This window comes from Penicillium digitatum, chromosome 5, assembly GCF_016767815.1.
Source record: "Penicillium digitatum chromosome 5, complete sequence".
Lineage (NCBI taxonomy): Eukaryota > Fungi > Ascomycota > Eurotiomycetes > Eurotiales > Aspergillaceae > Penicillium > Penicillium digitatum.
The window spans coordinates 1,957,627-1,983,119 of NC_089388.1; the positions used below are offsets into that span (position 1 = coordinate 1,957,627).

Below are 25,493 nucleotides of genomic sequence, written 5' to 3' on the forward strand. Positions count from 1 at the left end.
GTCAGATCACGAGGCTCCTTGAGCTCGGACCTAAGAGGCGGAGCACTTCAGAGCCCCAAACCCCAAGTGGCAACACATTCGGTGAAGAGCGAGTAGTTCAATTTCATTCAAGAATTAAAATCAAAGTCTACAGCTTCTACTGTAGACTTGAAGACCTTTCAAGAGAACTGAATTCTGATCATGCGAATTTTTTCACGGCAACAACTGGTACGGGGAAGCATGTTGAGCGGGTACAAATGTCTTAAAAAATTGAAGATGTCGACAGCCAACGACTGTGACGTGTGAGCATTTCATCATGCAGCCTCTCAGAGTCCCAGATAAGACGGAAATCACGCATTTGTCTAGAGAGCACGACAGCATGTGCTGGTGCTCCAGGCCTTGTGAGGCTCGGCCTTTTCGGGCGAGGATTGAAGAATCTGCGAAAAGACCGAGCACCTTGACTTACCTAATTGCGTGATTTTTTAGATAGTTATAAAAATGCTGATTGTGAAAGAAAGCGACGGTACAGATATTTCTCTTTCTTGTTTAATCTGACAGCCAACCAGGGAGAGATTGTTACTTTCTTCAGTCAACTCGGAATGTCTACTCCATCAATTGAACAGGCTACGCCCAATAGCTCCGATGGGCCAGATCAACTCGAACTTGAAAAGCCAACCACAGAATTCCCAGAAGGTGGCACTCGAGCTTGGATGGTGGTTTTAGGAGCATTTTGTGTGTCTTTCTCAACGTTTGGATACATGAACGCTTTTGGGTGAGTTCGTCCGCAACCCGATGCTTGTGGAAATAAAACCCTAACATGCATGACACAGAATTTATCAGGAATACTACACCGAGCATTTTCTCTCCAACGAAAGTTCTTCCAACATTTCTTGGATTGGGTCTGTGCAGGTCTGCTTCCTCTTCTCTGGTAGTCTTATCGGTGGACCATTGTTCGACCGCTATGGCGCTTCGGTATGGACTTGAAATGTCTTCCTGATAGCAGCAATCAGTCACTGATTATCTACTCTCCATTTTAGATCATTCATGGACCCGCAATTGGCATCGTGCTGTCAGTTATGATGACGTCTTTGTGCAAAAAGTACTATCAATTAATGCTTGCCCAAGGGGTCTTGGGTGGGATTGCTTCCGGCATGCTATTTGCCCCCGTCATGACATGTGTGAGCCACTACTTTCACAATCGACGTGCGGCAGCTCTCGGGGTGACAGTCTCTGGATCGTCCATCGGAGGAGTTATTTTCCCCATTGCCTTGAGCAAGATGCTGAGAAATGAATCCCTAGGATTCGGATGGTCCGTCAGAATAGTGGGGTTCATCATCTTGTTCATGGTTTTGATAGCCATGATCACTGTAAGAGAGCGACTTCCTCCTCGTTATGGCAAAGTCCTTTTGCCGGCAGCTTTTACTCGCGCTCCGTACACTCTCGTCACACTTGGCATCTTCTTCATGATGTGGGGACTCTTCACTCCATTTTTCTATCTTCCGCAATATGCGCAGTCTCATGGCATGGATTCGCAGCTTTCTACCTATCTCTTGTCCATCCTTAATGCTGCCTCGGTTTTTGGCAGAGTATTACCCGGTATGGTTGCGGACAAGATTGGTCGCTTCAACATCTTGATCATCACCGGTGTCTGCACAGGAATTCTACTTTTGTGCTGGATCGCGATAACCTCTAGTGCGGCAATCGTTGTTTTTGCCGTGCTCTATGGTTTCTTTTCTGGCGGGATCGTGTCGCTAATGTCTCCTTGCATTGCCCAAGTGACCCCAAGTCCGGATCAGATTGGCACCCATCTCGGCATGTCAATGGCCATTATTGGCCTTGCTGGTCTGACCGGCACCCCAATATGCGGTGCTTTGCTGGAAAAATACGGAACGTATACACGGGCTGCAATTTTCAGCGGTGTGGTGATGTTGTTCGGATCCGTGCTCGTCATTGCGGCGAGGTTGCATCTACAGGCAAAGCTCCTGAAAGTGGTGTGATCCCATCTCGACCCTCTTCGGGTGTTGTTCATCTTGAAATCCATTCTTCGTAAGATCTGCTTTTATTTATCTGCACCGACACTATAATTTGAAAGTGAAACATTGTTTTCTTTTCGGCGCGACATACGAGCTAGACTGATTATTCACGGAAGAAGGCAAAATCAGTACTATCATTGATGAAACCAAAATCCTCTGAAAACTTTTCAAAATAAGTCAGCAAATGTTGCACCATTGAAATCATAGAAACCAAATGCATACCATTGAACTGAGTAGTTCAGTTGCGCTGTCGGGAATCATAGGGCTTGCTTCCGCTGGTAAGTTAAGTCCGCGTAGACTTCTATCATCTCTACAGTCAATCAATACGGATTCGGATGGCGCTTGTCAGGGGGATTGCTTACACTGAACCTAGCAGAGAATGATTTGGCTGAATGGCAGCCCACTTTGTTTGCAGTATTGTGCAGATTCGGATCACTCTATTGGCTGCCTCCTTGTCGGACGTCGCGCATGACTCTGGCCACAGCTTGGATTTGACCAAACCAATTATCATACTGAGTGTGTAATATTCGTTGAGACCGTGGAATGTAAGGATGACCCTCTTTTCCAAAATCTGTAGTACCTGCTCAACAGTAGCCAAGAGAAACTTTGAAATTTCGGGAAATATTGTCAGAGTAGCGGATTGATTTGGAACTTTCGATGAATCAGTTGTGATTGCTTCATCTATGCGGACAAACTTAGAAGAAGTGTGGAGATGCGGTATTGGTCTTTTGCTTACCATCAGGTCCAAAGTTTATATAGATTTCGTGACAGATATTCAGAGCAGAAAGGACCAACCCGATCCTGCAAGCTTGTTCCGGGACGTTTTCATCATGTATAAGCTTTTGGTGATGGTCGAGGAGCTTCAAGGATGCCTCCAATCTTGCACGTCGGCAGATTGTAGATTTGAATGAAGGCGGGGTTTGGGTTGCAACCCGGATGTGCAACAAGAGCGTATACTGGTGCAGGTAAATGCTCAGTGATCTCTTCACGTACATGGTAGTCTGCTGCTGTCGTGGATGGTCTTGGGGATTGTTCCATTCTGGAATATCCTGGAGTGCTTCTTCTAGCTCCTCTCCAAGGTGCAAGACCCGGTCAAAATCATCTTGCTGGTGACACCCATTGACAAACGCACATATTTTCAATCTGACAGTCAAGGAGCGGTACAAAAGGGCCTGGAAAGATGTGTCTGTCAGTGTAGCGAGCGGCATACCTTTCAGAGGATCTTGGCCCGATTCCTGGAGCTTGGCATCGTCGATGTTCAGCGGTGATACTATGTTAAAATCTTCGATTCCGACACTTGGGGGCATACCCCGTTCTATCGAAGCCTGGAGATCAAGTTCCACGATCGTCATCCATAGACGTCGACGCATCTCCTGATAGTATGGTGATATCCTCGCTGTCGAGCCAGATTCACGATGATATCCTGCTGCCATAGCCCACCGGACCAGTGCCCCAGTGCATGTCCAAAAGGAGCTCTCTTGGATATGATTGGCACGCTTCGCAATGAGCAAGAGACAATGAGTTGCTAAGGTGTCCCATGATTGAGGAGGCTGATTAGTCGATGAATTGAGCCATGATTCTGCAGCCTCAGCCCAATCAAGTGCATGCTCATGGACTGTTTTTTGATTCATGACGTCGATGCATATTTCGGGGTGAAAGCTGGCAGCGGTTGCTGCCACCAAGAGGAGTTGCACCAAAAAGGAAGCGGGAGTGGAAAGTGGACTGGCCCAGTGGCGATTGTAATCAGCTATGAACCCCGATTTATTGAGCACTCGGTGTATGATCTCAAATCTGTCAATATAAGTCTGGACCAATGTGTCTGCGACCGTCTTGATGGGAATCAGTTGTCTCAAGGTGTCCCTAAGTACGGTGGCATGTGCCAACGGACGAAGCCGATATTCATCATTGGCCAGAGGATAAATTTCGTCACGGAGGGCATTGATCACCGGATTTTTGGTCTTTATTTTAATGATGTAAGATCGAAGCTCGGTAAACTATCACTACTGAGAGGATGCTCCATGTCTTGAGATGGTGTGGCGTACCTGTTGGTAAAAGTTCAGAGGATAGCTATACCCATAAAACTTGGTAATGGCCTCTTGTCCTTTCAAGTGGGTCATTTTCCCATTCCGGTCGGAAGAGGTTCGATGTCTTTCCGGAGTCTCTGACAACGGAATGGGTGTACGCAAGGACGTTATCACAGCACCAGCGCTCTCCAAATGGTGATTGCTGAGCATTCCATCTACCGACGAAGGCAGTGCTGGATTACCACGGTAAGTGCATCTGTCGGCATTTCCTGCCTTCGAGCAGCGGCTGCAAGATGGAGACTCTCTTCCACATTTGAGCTTACGCTGATAGCACTGGATACAGGCCAATGGGGGACGTCGCTTCTTGACACTTGGTTTGACCACGCGCTGTGAGCTGATTGGTACACGGTCCATCCTTTGGCTCGAAATTGTGTCTGGCGTGACTAGGAAATTGACCAGAGAAATCGCCGAGCGGAAGCTTTTATGCCGGGCATGGTGTCGTCGGTGATTTCGGCTCGGCAATTTTGGACTCGGCAATTTAGACCGAAAGGCTTGGCGTTGCTGGACGACTCCATCCTTAGCTCGCAGCAAATTTTATCCAATCAAAGAAGGATCCCATTTGTCCAGTGGAATGGACATGGAACTGCAGCCAAGAACAGACGTCAAATTTGGCACTTTTAAATTCCAAGGGACTTCTCTTGTTTTAGAGTCTCCACGGTAGAAGAGATGGCATGAAAGGACAACCTGCTGATATTGTTTGTGGGAAGAACTGTATCAAAAGTAGGAATAAAGACACTAGACTAGTGCGACGATAGAGAAGTTCAAATGCAATGAAGATCAGTTACTATACAATGCGTCTCCATCCAAACTGTCCAGCAACTTCCCGTCCGCAAACCAAACGTCCATTGCCTTGGCCATCCCTTCGACGTATGCTCGAGGGGCGTCATCTGACATAGCCTTGACAAGTAGGTCTTGTGACATTTCGTTCGTCACATCCGCCCGTCCACTGGCTACCACTTTTGCTTCATAGCAACGCACTGCCAGATCCAAATCTTCAGGGTGAGCGTAGATTTCGTGAAAAAGATCCAAGGCGTCCAGCATGGCCAAATTTGCACCTTCCCCAGCAAACCATGACATCACGTGCAACGAATCGCCGATTAAGGTCAGGCCTTGCTGGTGGTTGTAACGCAGCCCTAGGGGCATGCGATACTGGGCACGTGGAGTCATGCTCGCGTCAACATTGCGGATGACATCCTGGAGGCGAGGTTCCCAGGTTGCAAAGAAGGAATCAATCAGGAAATCAGTCATTTTTTTCTGGTCACTCCAGTCGAAAGAGGCCTCCATTGAAGCCCAGTTCTCTTCGACTCGCAGGCAAGGATAGACACGCACGCTACCATCTCCATTTCGTTGCATAAAGATTCCACTGCCTTCGGAAAGACAAAAGTGGGTACCGCGGCCAATGAACTCTCCCAGCTTTGGGAATCTTTCATCCAGGTCAGAGATACGGCAGTCAATGACAGTAAGGCCAGTATACTCGGGCTCCCAGTTGGTTAGGAGTGGCCGAACCTTGGACCAAGTTCCATCTGCACCCACAAGGAGGTCAGTTACCACTGGCTCGTGTTGGTTTTCGAAAGAAATTTTCACGCGACCATCGGCCTGTGGAGATACGTCCAAGACACGGTGGTCCCATTTAATGTTCCCTGGATCAAGGGACTCGATGAGTATCTTGCGAAGCATTGCGCGGTCGATTTCTGGACGCCCATCTGCGTGAGCTGGTGCTTGATGAAACAACCATGTGACAGCTTTTTTGTCGCCAAAGCGGTAGTCCTGGTCGTGATATCGGGCATACTTTTGGAACTGGGCCCGAAGGCCAGCTTCGAACAAAGCCTGTTGACCAGACTCTGGATGAAGGTCCAGAGATCCTCCTTGAAAGCGAGAACCGGTAGATTTCTCTCGCTCGTAGATGGTAAAGGGAATCGAGTGATGTTGCAACAGCGCTGCAAGGGTCAGACCGGATGGCCCCGCCCCAACGATGGCAATATGCTTGGACATGATGCAAAATGGAAGATGATGTTCTGTGAGAAGGAAAAGCTGTCTGTGTATTGAGAATATCTATTCAAGACAGGTGGAAATTTGCAGATCCTTTATATAGCCTTCATTTGGGCTCCTACTAAACCACATAGACCCATAGACATCAGGTCCGAGAATAGCAGCAAACGCCTGTCCGACTCTAGGTGCTACAATTGGGATGGAGTAGTGGTGATTGTCTCTCTATTCCTTCGGCTACCCTACTAAGCACATCCGACGAAGATGGGAAAATCCGATGCAGCACCCGATGATCCCGGCCTTTTCGGTCTCGGTTTTCGCCTCGGTCTATGCTCGCGGCAAATTCTTCATGTCCCAACCTCCGAGATTGGAGATGAAAAAAAAGGTTCCATTGTTGAAGAAGCCTTGAAGCCGACATGAAAAACGAGTCATCTACTCACCTGGAAGCCATCAAAATGCAAAAGCACAAGGCTCACGTTGTTATTGTCCCAGCTTCTTTTGCCCCATCATCGCTCTACTCGGAGTTTGTGCGGCGTCTCTTAGAATATGGGGTGAGTGCAACTACTATTGACCTTCCCTCCGTTGGAAATCGCGATCCATTGCCAGCTGCATCGATGACGGAAGATGCCGAGCACATCAAGATGGTGACGACGAAGCTAGCGGATAATGGCCATGAGATCATCCTCTTGATGCACTCCTACGGCGGGGTATGTGGCACTGAAAGCACTGCGGGGACTTCAAAGGCTGAGCGGCAAGCCATGGCGAAACCTGGGGGGGTATCATTCATCTCGTCTACATCAGCTCTCCAGTACCTGAAGTGGGTGGATCTATCATGACAATGATGGCCGGGAAATTACCTCATTTTATGACACTTCAGGTAAGAAAAGGCACATTTAGAGTCCACTATTGTCAATGCTCAATGCTTTACATAGGGTGAATATCTCACTTCTGAGCCCGACGGCTGTGCAAGCGTCAATTTCTCGGACCTGCCGTACGCCCAATCGATCCAACATGCAAATCACATGAAGGCGCATTCAGCGACGAGCTTTGCCGGGCCACTTCAAAACGCAGGATACGTCGACATCCCAGTCTCCTACATCATCTGTAAAAACGATGTTTCTGTACCGCCTACACTTCAGAGATCCGTCATTGACATGATTTCTAAACGGAGCGGCCGAGAAGTGACCACCCTCCGTTGCAATTCTGGACATTTCCCCAGTGTCAGCGTCCCAGTTGAGCTAGCCTCACTTATAGATAGGGTTGCTACTTCTAGTTGATAGGGAAAGCCATCGTATGGGAAAATGATCTTCTGTGCATGTTCTTCAAAGAATTTATCCATGTCACTGAATAAAACCATCGTGTTGCCTTATTTACCGTTTTCTCCCTTCATCTCCAAGTAAAGTCATCAAACTAGGATTCCTTCAAATGTAGAGACTCTAGCCAGCTCCAGGCAAAGTGTTAGAATGGAGCCAATTCCTAGTGGCAGCCCCCATTTTATTTCCCTCGTTGTAGTTGTAAGTGGAGAAACACCGTTCTCTATTTTGAAAAGGAATAAACACATTGCTCCGCGCCCTACTGCTTGCGAATGGTTTCTGGGCGCATGCTTGGCGAGCTAATGGGCAAAATGTCCGATTGGGCTGTCCGAATAAGCCCATAAGCCGATTATATGCCGAAGAGAAAACACCGACCTGAAATGTACGCAACATCGGATTTTCGCATTTGGTTATCGGTCATCAGAGGCTGCCAATATAGAATACACCGCATTGAACAGTGTCTCTCATCACGATACTCACGCAAAAGCACATGATGGATGACATGAAGGATACCGACCTCTTCGCTCTTAGAAGTCTATCGGGTAAGACTGCTATTGTGACAGGGGGAGCAAATGGCATAGGGGCGGAGACTGTACGGTTGCTCAACTCACGAGGAGCGAATACCGTTATTGCCGACCTGGAACGTACTCGTCCCGACGCTGAAACATTGATTCACTCATTACAACACCCCACAGCTGCGTTATTTGTGGGCGTCAACATCCTTGTATGGAGCGAAATGAAGCTCCTTTTTGCTCACTGGATTCAAAAGTTCGGCAAAGTCGACATTGTTGTGGCCAATGCCGGCATAATGGAGAGTCAGAAGCTTTTTGATATTGGTAACGTTGACGAGCATGGGGAATTGCGCGAGTCGACTGAAGGATTTCGCGTAATTGATGTCAATCTCAAAGGAACTGTTGACAGTATGTAATGTTTTTTTTTTTTTTTTTGGAATCTGGTGATACCTGGAACTGTTCCCGGTCACTAATCTGCTGCGTCCCGTTCTTGAAGCTTTGCGACTTGCACTCTACTACATGCAGCACAACCGAGTTACATCTGCCAGTGGCCGGAGAGGATCCGTGGTTCTGGTGACATCGACATCTGGATATTTCGGATCAACTGGGGTGGGAGCGTACATTGCATCAAAACATGGGATCACCGGCCTTCTTCGAGCGGCGCAACAAGTTGGTCGAGAGCTAGGGATCGGAATCAATGGCGTTGCTCCATTTTTCACACCAACCCCTACATTTAAAGCAGTGGCCGAGAAGTGGAAACACTCGGGTCTCAAACCGAATATACTGGAGGGTGTCGCAACGGCTATTTCTCTTGCCTGTACGCGGGATGAGACTGGAAAATGCTACATGGTACTGTGCTTGACACTTTCTCCTCCTAGGCCTTCACTTTATGCTAATGTGTACATAGGTTGCAGGACAAGTGTCCGTAGAAGTAGAAGACAGCAGAAAATTGATTCTTCCTCAGTGGCTTGGGAAGGAAACAGCCGAGGTGTTACAGTCTGCCAGCAAACTCTTCGAAAATGGCAGCTATCCGTTGCCTGGGGGTGACGACTGAGATAAAGATGCTACAGCATTTTTGCTTAACAGTGAAACCTCGGATTCAAGCCATTTTTAACTTCCGCTCAGCAGCCATTCTACATAGATTGCTATTGTAGAACATCAAGAACTCGGGGGCGGAAGGGGAAGCCGTGCTTACCTGCCTTTGGAATCATATGCCACCTCATCAATCTGATAGAGAATAATATTCATTATAAATTACCTCTTAACAGAAGGAATGGATTCTTTAGTTTATATGCCGGTGTGGCCATTTGATGCAAATACAATGATAGGATGTATGCAGGTAAAACAGTATTCAATTGGATGGACGGGGGGAGAGAGAAGGTGAGAGTGGAAGGAAGACTATCTAGTTGGTCTATCCTACATGTGATGCCTGAGGCATCCAACACCATTCGAGTGTACAAGGTGGAAGGAGAGATCGGGGGGGGTTGAACTATCCAAAGCTCCTTAGCCTTAGAATGCTCGATCACGGAGGTCTACAGTCTCTTAGCTTCCGGCCCTCTAGAGCGGGGGGAAATCTCCCTCAAGCTGTAGTTAGGATGAACTAGGGGTCAACTTCTAATATCTGAAGGATATCATCCACGGATACTGTCTCCGGTAACCAGATGGTACGGATCCTATTGTGGTGGTTTTGGAGAGATGGTTAAATTCTACATCTGGGTTGTTGTGATTTGACAAAAAAGAGGTAATAGTCAAGTATACACAAAGACTGCCTCTAGTTCAAGTGAAGCAACTGTTATCGGGATATGCCTACAACTTACATGTCTCATGGAAAATACAGTGCAGAAAGGAGAGCATCAATTAGAACAAAGAATATCGTAACCTCCATGACACTGGAGGGAGCGTCTAAACATCGAGCGAGGCAAATCATCGTGAATGGGGCAAAGAAGGGGGGAATAAGAAAATGAAAATGCCGTGACGCGCCAAGGTCTTCAGGGCTCGAGATTGCTGATCATACAATTTCCTTCGAACAGATCTCCTTCGAGAGGTGAAAAAAAAATTTGGAATTCAAAGACTCCACATGAAGCACATGGTAAAGATTCCCAGAACACACACGCTAAAGTTTCCAAAAACATCTGCAGGAACAGAAGAATAAGATTAAACAGGCTGTTCGCTGATTTCAAGAGGGGACTATAGCACCATGTGGGAAATGACAAAAATTGGAAGTAGGGTCAGAAAGGAATCGTCAATGTGCAATAAAAGTCGACGAAAAGCATGGTATGTACGTGAGAATATCAGGAAGAGTTTCACCGCCAGGAACGGAGATTTCGAGGATAGTGGCAGGTCGGGAGATCAAAGAGGCATTAGATGATTTGCAGATAGTTGCTAGGCACGAGACCAGGGTGGCCACGTGCGTTGGTGACTTCGGCTTCCCACCAGCCGTCATCTTGCAGGCGAATGACGGAAAGTACATCGCCCTTGCCAAAACTGAGCTCTTCAGGGATAGCGGCATTGTAGGTGTACATGGCACGAGCTGCGAGATTGAGATCAAGTTAGATATAAAGAACGCATTGTCAAGAGAAGAAATAAATGCTTACCGAAGTGCAAGATAGGGCGACCATCACGACTGAATTTACGTCCAGGCTCTGCAACAGCCAAAGTACGGCTGCGGGACCGGCCAGTAGGCGGACCGTCACCGTAGATCGACGAGGGGCGGCTGCTTCCGCGAACCGAGCCACCATATCCACCGGGACTGCTAGAGCCGTACATATCGTGGCTTCCAGATAATTGTAGCTCCATGCCACCAGAACTAGAAGGACGAGCTGGCTGTCTGAACTGGGGCTGCGGGGATACAGCACGGTGACTCATGGCGGGCGAGGCTCTCCGAGCAAAATCATTGGAAGTATAGGGTGGTTCTTGAGTACGACGGGGAGTGGGCGATCGGGTATATTGACTTCGCATGCTGTTAGACTGGTAACTACTCGGACTTGGGCTCGGGCCCCTGCCGCTATTCTGGCTCATCCGAGTGTCCACGCGGGGAGAGGCAACCTGAGGTTGAGGACTGGCGCTTCGTCTCGGTGTTGGTGCTGGCGATCTAGCTCGGGGGGCTTCATGAGTTTGACCGCTGTGTCTAGATCCCATGCTGTTGTTTTGTCCTCGAAGCATACTTTGGGTTTGACCAGTATACTTCTGGGTTGTCTTGTGCATTTGCTTTGCTGTGAAAGCCGGTTGAGGTGCGCCAAGTCGCTTGACTGCGGTATCATTGTAGGCTGGTGGCGGAGCAGCAATGCTGGAATTGCTGCCACCATAGGTGGAAGAGTGCATCGACGGAGTGGGTGTAGAGATGCCATGGTATCTATCTGCTGATACTCGGGTAGCTGATTGTTTCCCGCTTGTCTTGAGGTCTGCTAGAGCCCGCGCAACAGGGTCCAAGTCATCCTCGGATGCTTGGGTTGGCTGCGCTCCTTTCTGGGGTGAGCTCTGTTCTGGGGATGCGACGTCAAAGACGTTATTCCCGACATTGAGTTGAAAATTGGCTCGGGGATCAACAGGCTCCGGGCTGCTAGGGGAACGACCTGGCGCTCCTGCTGAAGACCTGACTGGGCTGACTTGCTTGGGTGGGCTGATTTGCTTCGGTGGGATCACTTGCTTGAGTGGGCTGATGACTTGTTTGGGCGGGCTCACTTGCTCGGGAGGACTCATTTGCTTGGGCGGGCTCATTTGCTCAGGAGGACTCACTTGCTTGGGCGGGCCTACTTGCTTGGGAGGACTCATTTGCTTTGTTGGAGAATCCCAACCACCACGAGACGAGGGGCGAGGTGAAACAACCGCCTGTGGAGAGACGACTTGCTGTGAAGCAATGACAGGCCTCTCTTTGTCATGGCGACTCTTGCGACGGAACGGGCTGTTGCTAAAGAAAGCGCTCCTTTTTTTGGTTGACTTTTCGTCCACCGAAATCGGCATTGGCGCACTGTTTGTTGGTTTGACTACAGACTTCTTGGTTGGAGTTTCCTCGACACTGGAGATGGAGGTTGGGTTCGAAGCTTCGCTCTGAGAGTCACGGCTAGACGGGCGGTACGCGCTAGTCGCTGAGCTTCGCTCCGATGGTGGCCCAGCACGACAGAACATGGTCATACCATCTGTGGGGTATGCGTTATGTGGAACGGCTCCAATCTCGCCATGTTGCTCGGGGTCATAGTTTGGCGGCGGTGCGCCGCCACGGCGGAAGTCCAAAGGCGCGGGTTGCTCGGGCTGTGATTCTTGGGGCGGTTGCTGCGGTTGGATAGAAGGCTGCTGGTGCATAGGGGGTGGCTGTTGGATGGGAGGCTGCTGGTGCATGGGATGATGATGTTGTTGCATCAGAGGCTGCTGTTGGGTGGGAGGCTTCTGGTGCGTGAACTGCTGCTGTTGGGTGGGAGGCTTCTGGTACATGAACTGCTGCTGTTGGGAGGGATGCTGCTGCTGCATAGACTGCTGTTGAGGTGGCGATTGCTGCTGAGATGGCGCCGCGTGGCTAACGCCAGGAGGAGAAGAATGTCCCATTTGAGCTGCGAGATCTGACTGTGGGTCATGGTGCGAATCAAACGTTGAGGGTTGAGGAGAAGATGTGCGGAATGCAGGGTTCATGGTGCGTTGGAATTGGGCTACCGAGTAGCCATCGGCTTCATCTATATCAGAGCCTGAGTCATCATCTTTGCAGAAGTTGATAAATCGCGGTGGATCTGGGATCTCTTGGCCAGTTCCTTGCTCCTTGATGAAGAAAATGATATCCTTCTCGACTTCACAGTTCTCCAAAGACAGACGGACTTTCTCGCAGGACTAGATGTCGAGTTAGTATTGCAAATTAAGCACGGACACAACAAACATACAGCATCATCGCTGACACAAACGGTTGAAGCAATGTTCGCGTAGGTCCACAGACTACTCTTTGTGAAGTCCAGACGCTCCTCTTCCAAATCTTGGAATTTGTCACATGCTGACTTCCATTCCTTATTCCAGCGTCCAGTTGTCTCCTCGAGCTGTTTGACGGCCGCTTCGTATTCCTGGCTATTTGATGCCATCTGAATCTGGGTCTTCTCCAGCTTAGCCTTGTTCTTGCGCTCTTCCTGACCCATGACCATGTGGCCCTGCGCGAGGTATCCCTTGATGCGGAGACAATCCTGCTCGTAACGATCACGCGTCTGTGGAATTAGCATATTTACCTCTCATAACTTCACAGAAGCACTCACTTTGTTGACAAGCTGTGTCTGTTGCATTTTGGTCTTGTGTAAGCGCTCGATGCACTGTTGAATAATCTTTCGTCGCTCCTTGATTCCACTAGCAAAAGCAGCAAGTGGTTCCTCCAGTTCTGTCTTCATTTGTCCCGCTATAGCAGAGTGTGCCTTGGCAATAGCTTCAGTCTCACCGCGGACAACGTCGAGGGAGGCTCGGAGCGACCCAATCTCGCATGATCCCAACGACTTGCGACACAGGGCTTGGAGTTTCCGCGCGTATTCATCTTCGATAGAGGCTCGAACTATTAAGATGTTAGAGTTCGATATCATCGCGCCCACATGCATATCACATACTGCTGTAGAAAACTTTTAGCTCGTCGTTTGTGATCTTTGAGCCATGCACGTGGTCCAGCATTGGTTGAAGTCCCGCATCATCTTTGCCCCAAAAATTGTTGGCAACTAAAATAATCGTCAGTGCGCGCAAGGATTTCTTAGTGCAGTAGCACATACAAGACATGGAGACCGTAGGTCCGTCTGCCACTGTCCCCGGCATTGTTGTCGATGCTGAGCCTCGGCCAGCCTTTGCACATGCAATCGAAGCGTGTTGGAATCTCAGGTTCGAAGAAAAAAAAAAAAAGAAAGAAAATCTGTTGAAAATTGATTTTTAAAAAAAACCCCCCGTGACAACAGAAAAGACCCTTGGAGGTCACAGGTCGAAGTTCCAGGGTTGAAGGTGAGAGGGATGACACACTGTTTACGGTCGCGTCTCTCAGGGCAACCAGCGCGCCGCGGGCCATGAACCGCGTTACATAAGCTCCACATCTTCCTAGGCCCTAAATAACTAATCTTCGAAGAAAGTTGATGCAAAATGTGTAGAATTCTTCATTTCGAAATTGTGCACAGTGCCAAGAATAATGTCATTAAAACTATCCATTTCATTTCGTTAATCTCAGTGCAATATGCAACGCTTCTATATAATTCATAGACCCGTCAAATTTTCAAATCCACTCTATGTAGGCCAAGCCTACGCGAAAACAACCCAATCCCATATTCACAAAAAGTAGAAGACACATGAGGAATTGCAGTCATTTAAAAATCGCTTCCGGTAAGAACTCCAATCAAATTTGCATCCCCAAAACCATAATGGGGATGAATCAAGTCATCCCAATCTTTTTCTTTTTCATTGTTGCAATCATTTCGTGCCATAAGTCAAGCAGTTCATCAGTTCAAAGAAAGTCTTGCCCATGTTCCCTTGAAGGAAGCCAAGTTCTTTGGCCCATGGGATTTGTCTTAGTATGCTACAGGAGCAGCTGATGCAGCGAAGGTGCTGGGGACAGGCGAAGAGACACTGGAGGAGCCCCAGCCGTGGACATTTCGGGCCACAAGAGCGGGAGAGGCAGAAGGTGCACCAACGGAGGAAGCGCTGGGGACAGGAGAGTACCAGCCAGAGAGGCCACGGACAGCAAGAGGAGCAGCCGAAGTCCGGGCGCTCGAGCTGGAGGGAGTGCCGGAGGGAGAAGCATTCATGTCGCGGGCAACGAGGGGAGTAAGAGAAAGAGGGACATTCACTTCAGAATAAAAAGGGGCGGCGGATGAGTACAGACCACCAAAGCTGCGAGCTACATGAGCCACAAGGGGGGTCGCCGACGCAGAGGGGGTAGCAGCAGAAGAGTACAAATCACCGAAGCCGCGAGCCACGAGAGATGTAGGGGAAGCGGTAACGGTGGCAACAGATTGAGTACCAGAAGCGACAGAGTACCAGCCACGAGCATCGAGAGACTGGGCGGCACAGTCAGTGGGATACTCACTGGCATACACTGAAGCAGAAGAAGAGCTAAAGTGCTCGCGAGCAAATAGTGCAGGCTGACCAGTGGCTGTCAGACTCCGGTGGAAGAGAGATGAAGAGCCAGCAGTTGGAAAAACATCGGGTGTCACCCAATACGGAGTAGAGCTAGCCGCAGGAGTCGAGGACTGGACCACGCTTGAAGGGGTGGCAGTCACAGTCACAGTGATCGACACTGAATTTGTACCAAGAGCAGTGACTGTGGATGTCTCGAAGACAGTTTCGACTTCACGTGCAACTGAGCTGGATGATTCTTCATCGGCATTGACCACGGAGTAGGTTGCGCGACGAGCAAGGTCTTCGTTCTCGGGATTGGGGAATGGCGCCGCATGGGTCACGCTAATGGAGCAAATGGCGAGGAGTGCAGCAGAAAAGAAATGCATGATGACGGGAAGCAATTGAAGCTTGCACGAAAAATTGATCAACGCTGAAGATTAAAGACCGAAATGTAAACAACGGAGTGGAGATACGAGTGATGTTAGAAAGGATATTTGGACAAAAGATGGAGAGTTGAGAATGAACGGGAAGGGCTCTATGGATTATTCCGGGTTTAAAAGGCATACCAAAAAGATCTACAATAACGGTGAAGGGTACTTCGATTGCATCAAAAGTAGGCGGCTGGGATCTACGGTGGCTGGGTTGGCGTCAATCCAGCCATGGCTTTTATATTTTTTAATTTATTTCTAATCGTCTTGTGATGACTTTGATTGGGTGGAGCTAGATCTAAGTGAATCCACATGCCACATCTGCCAACCACGATGTTGTGGTGGCGTTTCCACAGCGACCTTAAGTAAGAAATTGGTGTGGCTGGGGGATCCACTGTGACACAACTGACACACTATATTTTTCCTTCTACTGTCGCCTAGCTTCTTTTCATTCAACTATGATGTCCTCATGACCCTGGTTGATAGGACGATCGTAAGCAAATCTCCTGTTTCATCAACACAGAATTCCTGATTACTGCTGTGGCACTAGATAGCAAGATCCTCCACTCTCACTAATCCACACCCCAGAGCAGCGCTGGCCCACGCTGCACAAGGGCGGTTGGGATTCCACCCGAGGGCTGTGACGTGAGTATTTTCTTCGAATATCGTCGAGGTCCCCATCCCATTGACAGGGTTGGTCTCAAACAGCTTGTTCGTTGCCAGTTTCTGGTTCTCTGCTCGGTATCCGTCATGAAACCGACTGGTGCCCACAGTGTCTGTCTTGGAGGTGGGAATCCATTCATGCGTAAACCATATCTGCTGCCAGATCTGCTCCTTGTTGTAAACAACTCGTCGGAAGGGATTTGTTCCTACGACCTCACCTGCAGCACTGCCAAATAGGGCACAGGGGTGATGATAACTGCATTGCGCCATGGCCGAGATGGTGCTGCTGAGCCGCGCAATAGTGGTAGTGGTGAAAAACCGTCGAATTGGAATTATGCGAGCAAATTCGTTTTCGTCCCCGGCAATAACGGACTGGCAGATTGGAGAATAGCTGAGGTAGGGAGAGGCTCCTCGCATGCGGCCCGTCGAGGTCATTTCACTGGTGGGATCGAGGACTGACCACATCCTTGTCTCGCCATCCATAGAAATAGTGATGATTAGTTGAGGATGGACCGGGTATGCCGATGTTATATTGAGGATGTAGGTGGCGTGGAGTGGCCGATAGAAATATGGCAAAGGTTGAGATGTAGAGGAAGGTTCGATGTTCCAGATAGCCACAAAGCCATTACCGCAGCCCACTACAAGATCACTTGGAGATAGCCAAGTGACACATGTGCAAACTGTTGATGGCGGTTTTGCCTCAAACGCAGGCGATTTGATTTTAACTATATGTTCCACATTAGCGGGACTGGTGAAAATCTCTCAAAAGGTTTACTCACAGAATTCAGTTTCTTGTGACACTCCACCTGTTTTAATATCCAGAACTCTGACGTATCCATCCCCCCAAACTGTTGCGAGTAGACCGATGGATTGTTTTTCATCTTCTTCGTCCTCCGCTCGTTCGGTCCGGGGCAAATTACACCATACCATGCGTCTAAGATCCCCCCAATCAGCACACCAGACTTGCCGAAGCCGGGGTTTAGAATCCATATCGAGAGTCATTGTAGGGGTATCACTCGGTTTGCCTTTGAACTCCCAGATCTGCAGAGCGCTGGGGAAAGGCTCTGAGGGTTGAAACGATGAGACAGGCTCACTTTCTTCGGATTTGTATTGGTTTTTCTGATCTTCTTTGATCGCCGCTGCCACAGCAAGATATTGGGTCAGACCGTTTTGATTTGGGGCCCAAGTCATGCAATGTGCCTTTTGGCCGATGTTTAACATCCAACCTTCACGAATCCTTTTGGTCCCAGTTTTTGATTCATCTACTTTAGAGCTTGGTTCCTCCCAGGCTTTTCCAAAATCAAAGGATTCATGATAGCCCAACTCGAACAGTTGTTGATTATCGTGTGGTCCCAGTAAAATGCCACATTTTTGTGTATCTGGCTGAGGCAGGTAATTTTGGAACGCCACTGATTCTCCAATCGTCTCAATGCGCTGTCGTTTCCGGAACCTCTCACCGGTGTCCCGGTCATAGTACCAGTCCCATCCACGAGTGCTTTCTTTCATAACATCATCCGGGTGAACCCCAAATGTGGGCCCGTATAGATATTCAGGCTTCTTCTCTGTCTCCTCCAAGGTGAAGCGAGATGGAAAGACCGCATCAATACCCTTGTTCCATCGCATTCTGAAGTGGATGGCTGGCATTAGATCTCGATCGTCAGAACCGAAAGTGAGAGTGTAATATGTGCTTTTGGACAGGTGATCTCTGGGTTCGATGATGCCACGAATGTGTGTTTCTTCGGCGGATGGCACAACTGTCCCATCCGCTCTTCGCTTCTTGAAGCTCACATCGTGTTGGGACGATGTCGAACGGCCTTTCCCAAGAGCACTCTCGATGCCGTCGATCTCCAAGTCTTCGGGGTCAGAGGCATCGGCTTCTGATCCAAATTCCTCTTCTAGTTCCTCTTCAGGTTCATCTTCTTCGTCAATTCCTTCGTCGGCTTCTTCGCCTGAACCAGCCACAAATTCATGATCTGAGGCTGAATCTTCTGTCGGGGTGCGCTTCTTTTTCCCGCTGCGAAGACTCTCCTGCTTGGTGGAGTCCTCGTCATCACTTATACCAGCTGCTTTGAATGGATCATCAATGTAAACCGCCCTGGGACCCTTGAAGCGGCCAGACCTGCGGCCAGAAGTCATGTTGCTCAAATAAATCGCGTCGTTAACGACAGCCAATGACAAAAGCAGGGTGCATACGCAAAGCGTGTCAAATTCTCCAGAACTCAGTAGTTTACTTCTAACTGAGCAAAGCAACCGCGATCTTGTGTACTGGGATGTCCACTAATGATTGGCAAAATAGAGAAGCTTCAGCAATACACGAAGGTCAAGGGCGGTGACGCTAGTCCCAACATGGCGGATTCATCTCCTTATGTTTTAGGCATCAATTTATTTCAGCCTCATTTTGAACAACTCGTGGACTACATCCCTCATCTTACGAGTAAAATTAATCAACGTCCAGGTCTGAATAGTTTCGGACTTATTTATTCAAATTTTTGGTTGTTTGTCACGAGGTTACCTAAGATCGAAACTCACCAAAGAGTCCCGTGCATGTTTAATTGTATTCATCGACGTGTAAGGAGAACTACAATTCCAATCTAGATTACCTGTAGACTAAGCTAAGTTCTCCAAGTATATACATACTACCTTCCTAGCCTAGAGACTTAATGACCTCATGTGCTGTTCGCCAGCCTCGCAAGTTTTGTGGCTCTTGTGTCTTTAGATAAACGGCTGGTAGCGGAAATTTAGTTCAAATACTGTTTTCCAAGGTTTGATAATAGTGGAATAGCATCCCTGTCTGATTGCCAGAGCCGTATATCATTCCGTCAATTTGACATAGTAGTGTGCAGTATGCTACATACAGCATGTCAATCCCCAATGCTATAGATCTACTAGCAAGCTGTGAGATGTCGATAAGTAATTAAGTGGAGTAAATTTACATAAGGATGTATCGTTGCAATAAATTTAGAGTAACACACGCTCTTCAATGGCATGTCTGGGCTCGCACTTTTATGCTGTGAGCTCTCAGAAATCGGCTCTGAGAGGATCTCGTCCATTTGCCTATTTGCCTATAAATCGTGAATTTTGCATTGCCTTCAAACGCTTTGAAGGATGAGCTGTTTAAAAGAAGTTTAACGTAGTACTTCTTCATGGGTGACGGCGAATTTCAATCTTTCTCTGCATGCCAGATGTGGATATTTTGCAAGTAAAGTCTCCAAACTCAATGCCCCAGTCTTGTGACAATAGCTTCATCTCGAATACAGAGGGGTCAGCGCCCTCTGCAAAAGGCTCAATTGACATGCGCTGATATTGGGCTCTTCGTTCCTCAGTCTATTTGTCATGGTGGTCCCGGCCCTTCGGCAGCTATTCATTGAGTCTCCGAGTTGCCATTGGTGTATCCAGTTCATTTTTAAGCATCCACACCACATAGGTCAACAAGCCCCGTAGACCAGGTGGCTAGTGACATGCCACTAGCATTGATGCACGACATATACAAGGCTTGTTATGAGCTCCAGCCCTACAGTTGCCCTCCCCGGCAAGTATGCAGACTGCAGACATCGTGTCTTGGGGAGAATTTGCGCGCACGCATATACATATGGCCCGCCGTCAGAGCAGCCCATAATTTCAAAACGGGAGAGGCTGAGATGGTGAGCTAGTTCATGATACTCCGGTATGGTTGGACTGTATAGATGCCGAAGCCTGGGCTATCCGGGGCAATCAGACAGATTCCACGCTGGCGAAATATGTGGTCTATCGCAGAGGACTTGAGACGACATAGGAAATAGCCATGCATGAATGTCAGTGGATAGCCTGTTTCAAAGCCATATTTGGCATAGCCTAGTGCCCTCCCGTTCGAGAGCCTCATTGTTTGATCGACCCGCGAGCTGGTAATTCCAACTTATCAGCATTTTGTAGTTGGCTGTATGCTTCTCAAAAGGAAGCGCTTTTTTGCGGTCAGCTTGATGACAAGTGAGTATGACCTCACATCTTGATAGATAGAGGGGTTTCGGAACGACAGGGCAAACGAGGTACATCGTCTAGGGTTCATGCGGATCGTCCTTGGGGAAAGTGTGAGCGTGGCTAGGCCTAAAATGTATAGTATGAGTCGCTGCATAGAGTTATCTGTATGTCATAGAGTAAATGTTATCGCTAAAATCTGATCGAAAATAGAAAAAGAATGTTCAAGCTCATGAGATCAGAGAGGACCCATATGCAAACATGACCGGCCCCGCCTGCAAAGATACGTCAACTGCTGATCTCCCACTTTCGTTCTCACCTTTCCAATAACCACCAAGCTTCAATAATGTCCTCACATGCTAGTCGCGGGTCGTCGCATAGCGGCGTCCTCCACGAATATGTATATTATACCCTGCTCATTGCAGATGCCAAGCTAATACCCACAGGCTCCCAAACTTGTGGCCTTTGAGTTCACCCCACCAACAGAGGAAATCAACAAGATAAACAGCCTTATATTCGTGGGTGGACTGACGGATGGATTATGTACTGTTCCCTATGTCTCTAAACTAGCCAACGCTCTGGAAAACACCGATTGGTCGGTCTTCTCTGTCCTACTCTCGTCCTCTTATGCCGGATGGGGAGTTGGAAGCCTTGATCGCGATGTAGAAGAAATTGGGCAATGTGTGCGGTTCATTCGCGATCTCAAGGCATCACGCCAGCCAGGTGCGCCGACAAAAGCCGGAAAGATTGCGATCATGGGACATTCGACTGGAAGCCAGGACGTGCTCCACTACCTTTATTCGCCGAACCCCGTGCTGCACAAGGAGTTTGATTTTGGCCTTCGGCACATGGTCCGCCCAGAGCTCGATGGTGCTATTATGCAAGCGCCTGTCTCTGATAGAGAGGGTCTACAGGCTATTATCGATTCCTCCCCGCATGCCGATGAGCTTAGAAAGGTCTACGATCAGCTTGTAAGCTTTTCCAAGGAGCAACCATACACAGCGGAAAAGAACGACACGATTCTGCCAATGAACTTGACTGCGAAGCTTTCTTATCCCCCTGACACGCCTCTGAGTGCCCGGAGGTTCTTGAGTCTAGTCAGCCCTCAGAGCCCCGACAACCCATCCGAGGACGATCTCTTCAGCTCCGACTTGAGCGATGAGCGCTTGCAGGAAACCTTTGGAATGGTGGGCACCCAGGGCATTATTAAATCAAAGTTGTTGATCTTGTATTCTGGCGGAGATGAATATTGCCCACACTGGGTGGACAAGGAGAAGCTGTTGCAGAGATGGCAGCGGGCCACCGAGGCCGGAGGCGCAAAGTGGGATGCGGAAAACAGCGGGGTCGTTCCTGGAGCCAGCCACAATGTTCGTGACGAAGGTCAGCAAGACCTCATTGAACGAGTTCTACGATACCTCCAGGCCCTCTGAGCGCTGGAGGTTGATGGTATTGAAGCATAGAAATGGGAAATCTAGAAGACAAGAGAACGTTGAATTGATATCGACAATAAACAGGTCATTCAAACACCACCCAGAAGTGCACGGATTCAGAATAAAGGAGGTGAGAAAGGGGTATATCACAGCACGGGCAGTAGGCAAGTCCAGTCATGATGCCGTGTTGGACTTGAAGCAAAGATCAATCGAAGCATTGGGGCACCAAATTCCCTGTGGTAAGGCCTAATTTAGACATTGACCCACAAGCTCAACACGCCCTTGAGGTACTCGACAATCTCGGATCCACCCAGCTTGCTCTCGCCGTACAGGCGATCGACGAAGGTAATCGGACACTCGGACACCTTGTAGCCCATTGCCTTAGCACGGACCATCATCTCCATCTGGAAACTGTAGCCCTTGCTCTCGGTCTTAAGGATGACCTTCTCTAGAACTGGCTTTTTATACAACCGGAAGCTGCCAGTCAAGTCGCTCACACCGGGCATCAACATGACGTCCGCGATGAGGTTGGCAGTGCGCGATGTGAACTTGCGGAACAAATCCCAGCCGTAAACACCACCCTTGACATCTCCACGGTTCGCATATCGGGTTCCGGTCACAATGTCAGCGTCAGTCTCTTTTTGAATGCGGATCATCTCAGGGATGAACTTGGGGTGGTGGCTGAAGTCGGCGTCCATGATGACAACAAAGTTTCCGGTGGTAAACTTCAAACCGTGGACGTAAGCTGTACCGAGACCGAGCTTGCCCTGGCGAGGCTTGATGATGATGTGTTCGGGGCCATAGAGTTTCTGGAGCTGCTTTGCGATCTCGAGGGTACCGTCAGGAGATCCATCGTCAACGATGATAACCTCCCAATCCAGCTTCCTGTGATCAAAAGAAAAAACTCGTTTTAGCCGCAGTGCTCTCAACTCATATCAGCGTAAGCGCATACTCCTCGTTGAAGGTTCTCTGGATCAGCCAGGTAATGATAGGGAGGTTCCTCCGCTCATTGTAGGTGGGAAGAATGACCGAATACTTATTCTTAGCCGCGACCATTTTGAAACCCCACAAGTCAATTAGTATAACAAAGAGTGTAAAAAGATCCGAGCAAAAATTAATGGAGAAAAAAGGAGGAACGAAAAGTAGGGAACGTGTGGCTGACAGCTTGTTGCAATCAGCAACGCCAGATCGCGGCCAAGTCTCCAGATCCGGAGCATGCCGCCCTGGCAGAATCCGATAGCTTATCGGGTGTTTTGCTTCAACTTCAATTAGAGTACTTCCCAGGTTACTCTTCTTTACATTCTAATGGATCGCAGAAGCACGTCAAACTTTGTAGAGATGGAATCTGTACCAGCCAAGCACATTCGGAACATCTCCCGGTGTAAGTGCTTACTTCATTCCCCTCACATTTCGACCGTCCCTTACTGACTGCCTGTGCAGCTTCTCGGCCTCGCAGCTCGACAAGAGGTCCCTTAGATGCATTAGATGAGTGAGCATGTCATTTTGGCTTCCACCGTTATAACTTTGGCCTTACATGACTCAGCCCTCTCGCTCTCCCCGAAACGCCCACCTCACCTATCAAACACAAATCAATCATTGCTGCCGACGACACCTTTACCGGGGCATCCTTCTACAATTTAGATCCACTTGCGCCAGACAATCTACCTGAAATGGTAGAAAAAGATCTCTCCTTCCTACTCCGGCATAGCAACTTCCACACCCTCTCTCATCTGGACATCCCTCCGTCTCTACGATCCGATTTCCTTATCCTCAACCTAGGGGAACCCCTATCAACTTCTCTAGGTACCCTCGAAAAGCTATTGGCAGACGGTCGATTTCTCGTTGCTGCCCACTTCTCTGCTTCGATTTTGACTTCGTCTTCAATATCTCCGACGGATACAAAGATCATCTTCTCCCTTTTCTACACGCGCCTAGCCTGCTTAGATCTGTCTGGCAATACAGTTCTCGCGGCCCAGGAATCGAAAGCCCTAGAAGATTTGAGTTCAGCGTTCTATTACGTTGATCTCAAACAGGAATCAGCTGCAGTCGATATTGATAAAGACCCAGAACATGAACAAGATCCTCGTCATATTGTTCCATGGCCTCTTCGCGTGCTAGCCGTGAGACTCCAAAGTATAGGCTTCGGTGATTCTCGCCGAAGCATTGGCGGTTTGTATGAGATCGGCCTGGAAGCGCGCCAAGAGATCATGAGAAGTGAAGCTACTGAAGATGAGCGTATACTATGGAAACAGCGACTGGCAGATCTTGGCGTTAGGAGCGTGAATGCGCTTATAGAGATGGGTGATTTCGATGCAGCCAGGAGATCACTTGATAATCTCCGAGTTCCTGGGCCAGAGTCGGACATCACAAAGTTGAGAAAAGCACTTTTGCTTTTGCGGATTGGCGATCTAGATGCAGCAAGTCAGGTATTTGGTGATGCTAATGAGACGAAAGAGGCTGCTCTCCTGCAGCCTCTGATAAGCATGTCAGATGGTCGATTTGCCGATGCCGTGGCTGAGTGGCGCATTCTCGGGGAGGATAGGACAAGGACGGATGGGGCTCTCGTAGCCCAAAATCTGGCTGTTTGTCTTCTTTACAGTGGAAAATTGGATGAGGTATTTGATCCACACACTAGACACCTATTTGAAGGGTGATTTGAGCCTGTTGACTAATTGTTTGTTCCTAGTCTCGTCAGATCCTTGAGGCCCAGGTCTCATCCAACAATTCGTTTGGTAGTTTGATATTCAATCTGTCGACAATATACGAGCTTTGTACCGACAGAGCAACTCAAATGAAGGGACAGCTGGCTGATACGATAGCAAAACAACCTGTCATCGGACAGACAAATTTAGATCGGCCAAACTCAGACCTAAAGTTATAACGCTTTTAAATTGAAAATCACTTCGCCCTGGGGGCCATTGAATTCAATCTGTCAGCACACGATCTAGTTAATAATCAATGCTCCGTGAATAATATCCGCCTGCTAAAGATACGACGTTTTCCCAACCAACGCCATGCAATGAAACGAACGCCACCGAATGCTCTTGTCCAAAGAATTTCTTGCCCGACATGTACTCATGCACTTGATCCGCTTGGCTCCGGCTTGGGAGGGGCCCTCTGCTTCAGTCGCTTGATGATAATCCTATCGCCTTCCCGCTCCCAACGAAGTTTTTCTTGCTCGACCAATTTCTGCCATGTCCAACTCTGTTCGTCTCCTGTACAGCCACCCAAAATCCAACTGATGTGCACGCTAAGATAGGCACTGCCTACGGCCTTGAGCGCATGCCTGCGAACTCTGTCTGCGGCCCAATTCATCACTGCACGGATGTGAGAATCCACACTGTTGTGTAATTGCCAGAACATCACCCAGTTATCGTGCATCAAGGCAGCCAAAACCTTGTCCACCGTCTGTGACTGGTAGGAATGCTCTTTTCGCGCTCGGGCACGCATTTCAAATGCCGCAATCATATCTCCTTGCCGACAGGCATAGTCGAGAATCAAATAAGTGACCAGTTCCATGGCTTCGGCGCCGGGAAGTGGGTGAGATGTGGAGTGCAGTTTATCCAGAACGTATCGTAGAGAGGGGAAGTATGATGGCGGGTGATGCGCGAGAATAGACAAGCGAATGGAGAATACATGAACCCGCTGTGAGAATTCTGCCGGTATAGTCGTGGCTGTTGCCAGAACGGCTTCGCGTAGCTTCCGAAGTGAGAGAAGGAGTGTGGACAACTCTGTCGATGGTGGCGGGACGCCCTTCTGTGCGGGGTGTAATTTCAAGGGCGACCGGGAAGCGGGCGGATTGGAAGTCGCATCATTTGAGGGACTTGTTGGCAGAGAATTCAATGCTGCATCGAGGTCTTTCGAGTGCTGGGCACAAAATCGCATATATCGGTCGACTATTTTGTCAAAGTACTGCGTCTGTGTCTTGTGGTCCAACAGTCTGCGAATATTAGCATATTAGTCTTGGCTCGGGAGGACTGCGCATAACAAACTTCTGATCCCCTTTTGAAACGAATCCAACATTTTCCAAAGAGTCAGATACTGGGCGTAAACGACTCATCTTT

The 25,493-nt window shown here is 48.8% G+C and overlaps 15 protein-coding genes across 15 annotated transcripts; 8 read left to right on the forward strand and 7 right to left on the reverse strand.

Annotated features, from left to right (window-relative positions):
- Window positions 1-578: 578 nt before the first annotated feature.
- Pdw03_1884 (Major facilitator superfamily domain, general substrate transporter) lies at window positions 579-1,976 on the forward strand (the record flags this gene model as incomplete). The annotated part of the gene is made up of 3 exons (XM_014680886.2): window positions 579-751; window positions 810-951; window positions 1,017-1,976. The coding sequence occupies 3 exons, from the start codon at window positions 579-581 to the stop codon at window positions 1,974-1,976; spliced, it is 1,275 nt and encodes a 424-aa protein (XP_014536372.2).
- Window positions 1,977-2,115: 139 nt separating this feature from the next.
- Window positions 2,116-4,129, reverse strand: Pdw03_1885 (Fungal transcriptional regulatory protein, N-terminal; the record flags this gene model as incomplete). Its single annotated transcript, XM_066100024.1, has 5 exons — window positions 2,116-2,175; window positions 2,235-2,322; window positions 2,375-2,693; window positions 2,749-4,006; window positions 4,055-4,129. The coding sequence occupies 5 exons, from the start codon at window positions 4,127-4,129 to the stop codon at window positions 2,116-2,118; spliced, it is 1,800 nt and encodes a 599-aa protein (XP_065957751.1).
- Window positions 4,130-4,228: 99 nt separating this feature from the next.
- Pdw03_1886 (uncharacterized protein) lies at window positions 4,229-4,544 on the forward strand (the record flags this gene model as incomplete). Its single annotated transcript, XM_066100025.1, has 2 exons — window positions 4,229-4,282; window positions 4,380-4,544. The coding sequence occupies 2 exons, from the start codon at window positions 4,229-4,231 to the stop codon at window positions 4,542-4,544; spliced, it is 219 nt and encodes a 72-aa protein (XP_065957752.1).
- Window positions 4,545-4,873: 329 nt separating this feature from the next.
- Window positions 4,874-6,088, reverse strand: Pdw03_1887 (Monooxygenase, putative; the record flags this gene model as incomplete). Its single annotated transcript, XM_014680884.1, has 1 exon — window positions 4,874-6,088. One exon carries the CDS (start codon window positions 6,086-6,088, stop codon window positions 4,874-4,876), a length of 1,215 nt encoding a protein of 404 aa, XP_014536370.1.
- Window positions 6,089-6,537: 449 nt separating this feature from the next.
- Pdw03_1888 (alpha/beta-hydrolase) lies at window positions 6,538-6,918 on the forward strand (the record flags this gene model as incomplete). Its single annotated transcript, XM_014680883.1, has 1 exon — window positions 6,538-6,918. The coding sequence occupies one exon, from the start codon at window positions 6,538-6,540 to the stop codon at window positions 6,916-6,918; it is 381 nt and encodes a 126-aa protein (XP_014536369.1).
- Window positions 6,919-6,947: 29 nt separating this feature from the next.
- Window positions 6,948-7,359, forward strand: Pdw03_1889 (Alpha/beta hydrolase fold-1; the record flags this gene model as incomplete). The annotated part of the gene is made up of 2 exons (XM_066100026.1): window positions 6,948-6,959; window positions 7,015-7,359. 2 exons carry the CDS (start codon window positions 6,948-6,950, stop codon window positions 7,357-7,359), a joined length of 357 nt encoding a protein of 118 aa, XP_065957753.1.
- A 529-nt stretch (window positions 7,360-7,888) lies between these two features.
- On the forward strand, window positions 7,889-8,961 carry Pdw03_1890 (Short chain dehydrogenase/reductase, putative; the record flags this gene model as incomplete). Its single annotated transcript, XM_014680882.2, has 3 exons — window positions 7,889-8,315; window positions 8,404-8,756; window positions 8,815-8,961. 3 exons carry the CDS (start codon window positions 7,889-7,891, stop codon window positions 8,959-8,961), a joined length of 927 nt encoding a protein of 308 aa, XP_014536368.2.
- A 1,306-nt stretch (window positions 8,962-10,267) lies between these two features.
- On the reverse strand, window positions 10,268-13,670 carry Pdw03_1891 (Cell division control protein (Cdc15), putative; the record flags this gene model as incomplete). Its single annotated transcript, XM_014680881.1, has 6 exons — window positions 10,268-10,437; window positions 10,502-12,722; window positions 12,773-13,084; window positions 13,133-13,419; window positions 13,472-13,576; window positions 13,628-13,670. 6 exons carry the CDS (start codon window positions 13,668-13,670, stop codon window positions 10,268-10,270), a joined length of 3,138 nt encoding a protein of 1,045 aa, XP_014536367.1.
- A 737-nt stretch (window positions 13,671-14,407) lies between these two features.
- On the reverse strand, window positions 14,408-15,343 carry Pdw03_1892 (uncharacterized protein; the record flags this gene model as incomplete). Its single annotated transcript, XM_014680880.1, has 1 exon — window positions 14,408-15,343. The coding sequence occupies one exon, from the start codon at window positions 15,341-15,343 to the stop codon at window positions 14,408-14,410; it is 936 nt and encodes a 311-aa protein (XP_014536366.1).
- Window positions 15,344-15,718: 375 nt separating this feature from the next.
- Pdw03_1893 (uncharacterized protein) lies at window positions 15,719-16,139 on the forward strand (the record flags this gene model as incomplete). Its single annotated transcript, XM_066100027.1, has 4 exons — window positions 15,719-15,750; window positions 15,827-15,878; window positions 15,936-16,030; window positions 16,094-16,139. 4 exons carry the CDS (start codon window positions 15,719-15,721, stop codon window positions 16,137-16,139), a joined length of 225 nt encoding a protein of 74 aa, XP_065957754.1.
- A 45-nt stretch (window positions 16,140-16,184) lies between these two features.
- Pdw03_1894 (Transcription factor TFIIIC complex subunit Tfc6, putative) lies at window positions 16,185-18,184 on the reverse strand (the record flags this gene model as incomplete). Its single annotated transcript, XM_066100028.1, has 3 exons — window positions 16,185-16,213; window positions 16,267-16,773; window positions 16,828-18,184. 3 exons carry the CDS (start codon window positions 18,182-18,184, stop codon window positions 16,185-16,187), a joined length of 1,893 nt encoding a protein of 630 aa, XP_065957755.1.
- Window positions 18,185-20,345: 2,161 nt separating this feature from the next.
- On the forward strand, window positions 20,346-21,429 carry Pdw03_1895 (UPF0613 protein; the record flags this gene model as incomplete). The annotated part of the gene is made up of 2 exons (XM_014680878.1): window positions 20,346-20,399; window positions 20,446-21,429. 2 exons carry the CDS (start codon window positions 20,346-20,348, stop codon window positions 21,427-21,429), a joined length of 1,038 nt encoding a protein of 345 aa, XP_014536364.1.
- Window positions 21,430-21,680: 251 nt separating this feature from the next.
- Window positions 21,681-22,485, reverse strand: Pdw03_1896 (Dolichol-phosphate mannosyltransferase, putative; the record flags this gene model as incomplete). Its single annotated transcript, XM_014680877.1, has 2 exons — window positions 21,681-22,314; window positions 22,382-22,485. The coding sequence occupies 2 exons, from the start codon at window positions 22,483-22,485 to the stop codon at window positions 21,681-21,683; spliced, it is 738 nt and encodes a 245-aa protein (XP_014536363.1).
- Window positions 22,486-22,734: 249 nt separating this feature from the next.
- Window positions 22,735-24,310, forward strand: Pdw03_1897 (Trafficking protein particle complex subunit; the record flags this gene model as incomplete). Its single annotated transcript, XM_014680876.2, has 4 exons — window positions 22,735-22,810; window positions 22,870-22,918; window positions 22,973-24,044; window positions 24,116-24,310. The coding sequence occupies 4 exons, from the start codon at window positions 22,735-22,737 to the stop codon at window positions 24,308-24,310; spliced, it is 1,392 nt and encodes a 463-aa protein (XP_014536362.2).
- A 194-nt stretch (window positions 24,311-24,504) lies between these two features.
- Pdw03_1898 (SAC3/GANP/Nin1/mts3/eIF-3 p25) lies at window positions 24,505-25,489 on the reverse strand (the record flags this gene model as incomplete). Its single annotated transcript, XM_014680875.2, has 2 exons — window positions 24,505-25,369; window positions 25,422-25,489. The coding sequence occupies 2 exons, from the start codon at window positions 25,487-25,489 to the stop codon at window positions 24,505-24,507; spliced, it is 933 nt and encodes a 310-aa protein (XP_014536361.2).
- Between the last annotated feature and the right edge of the window lie 4 nt (window positions 25,490-25,493).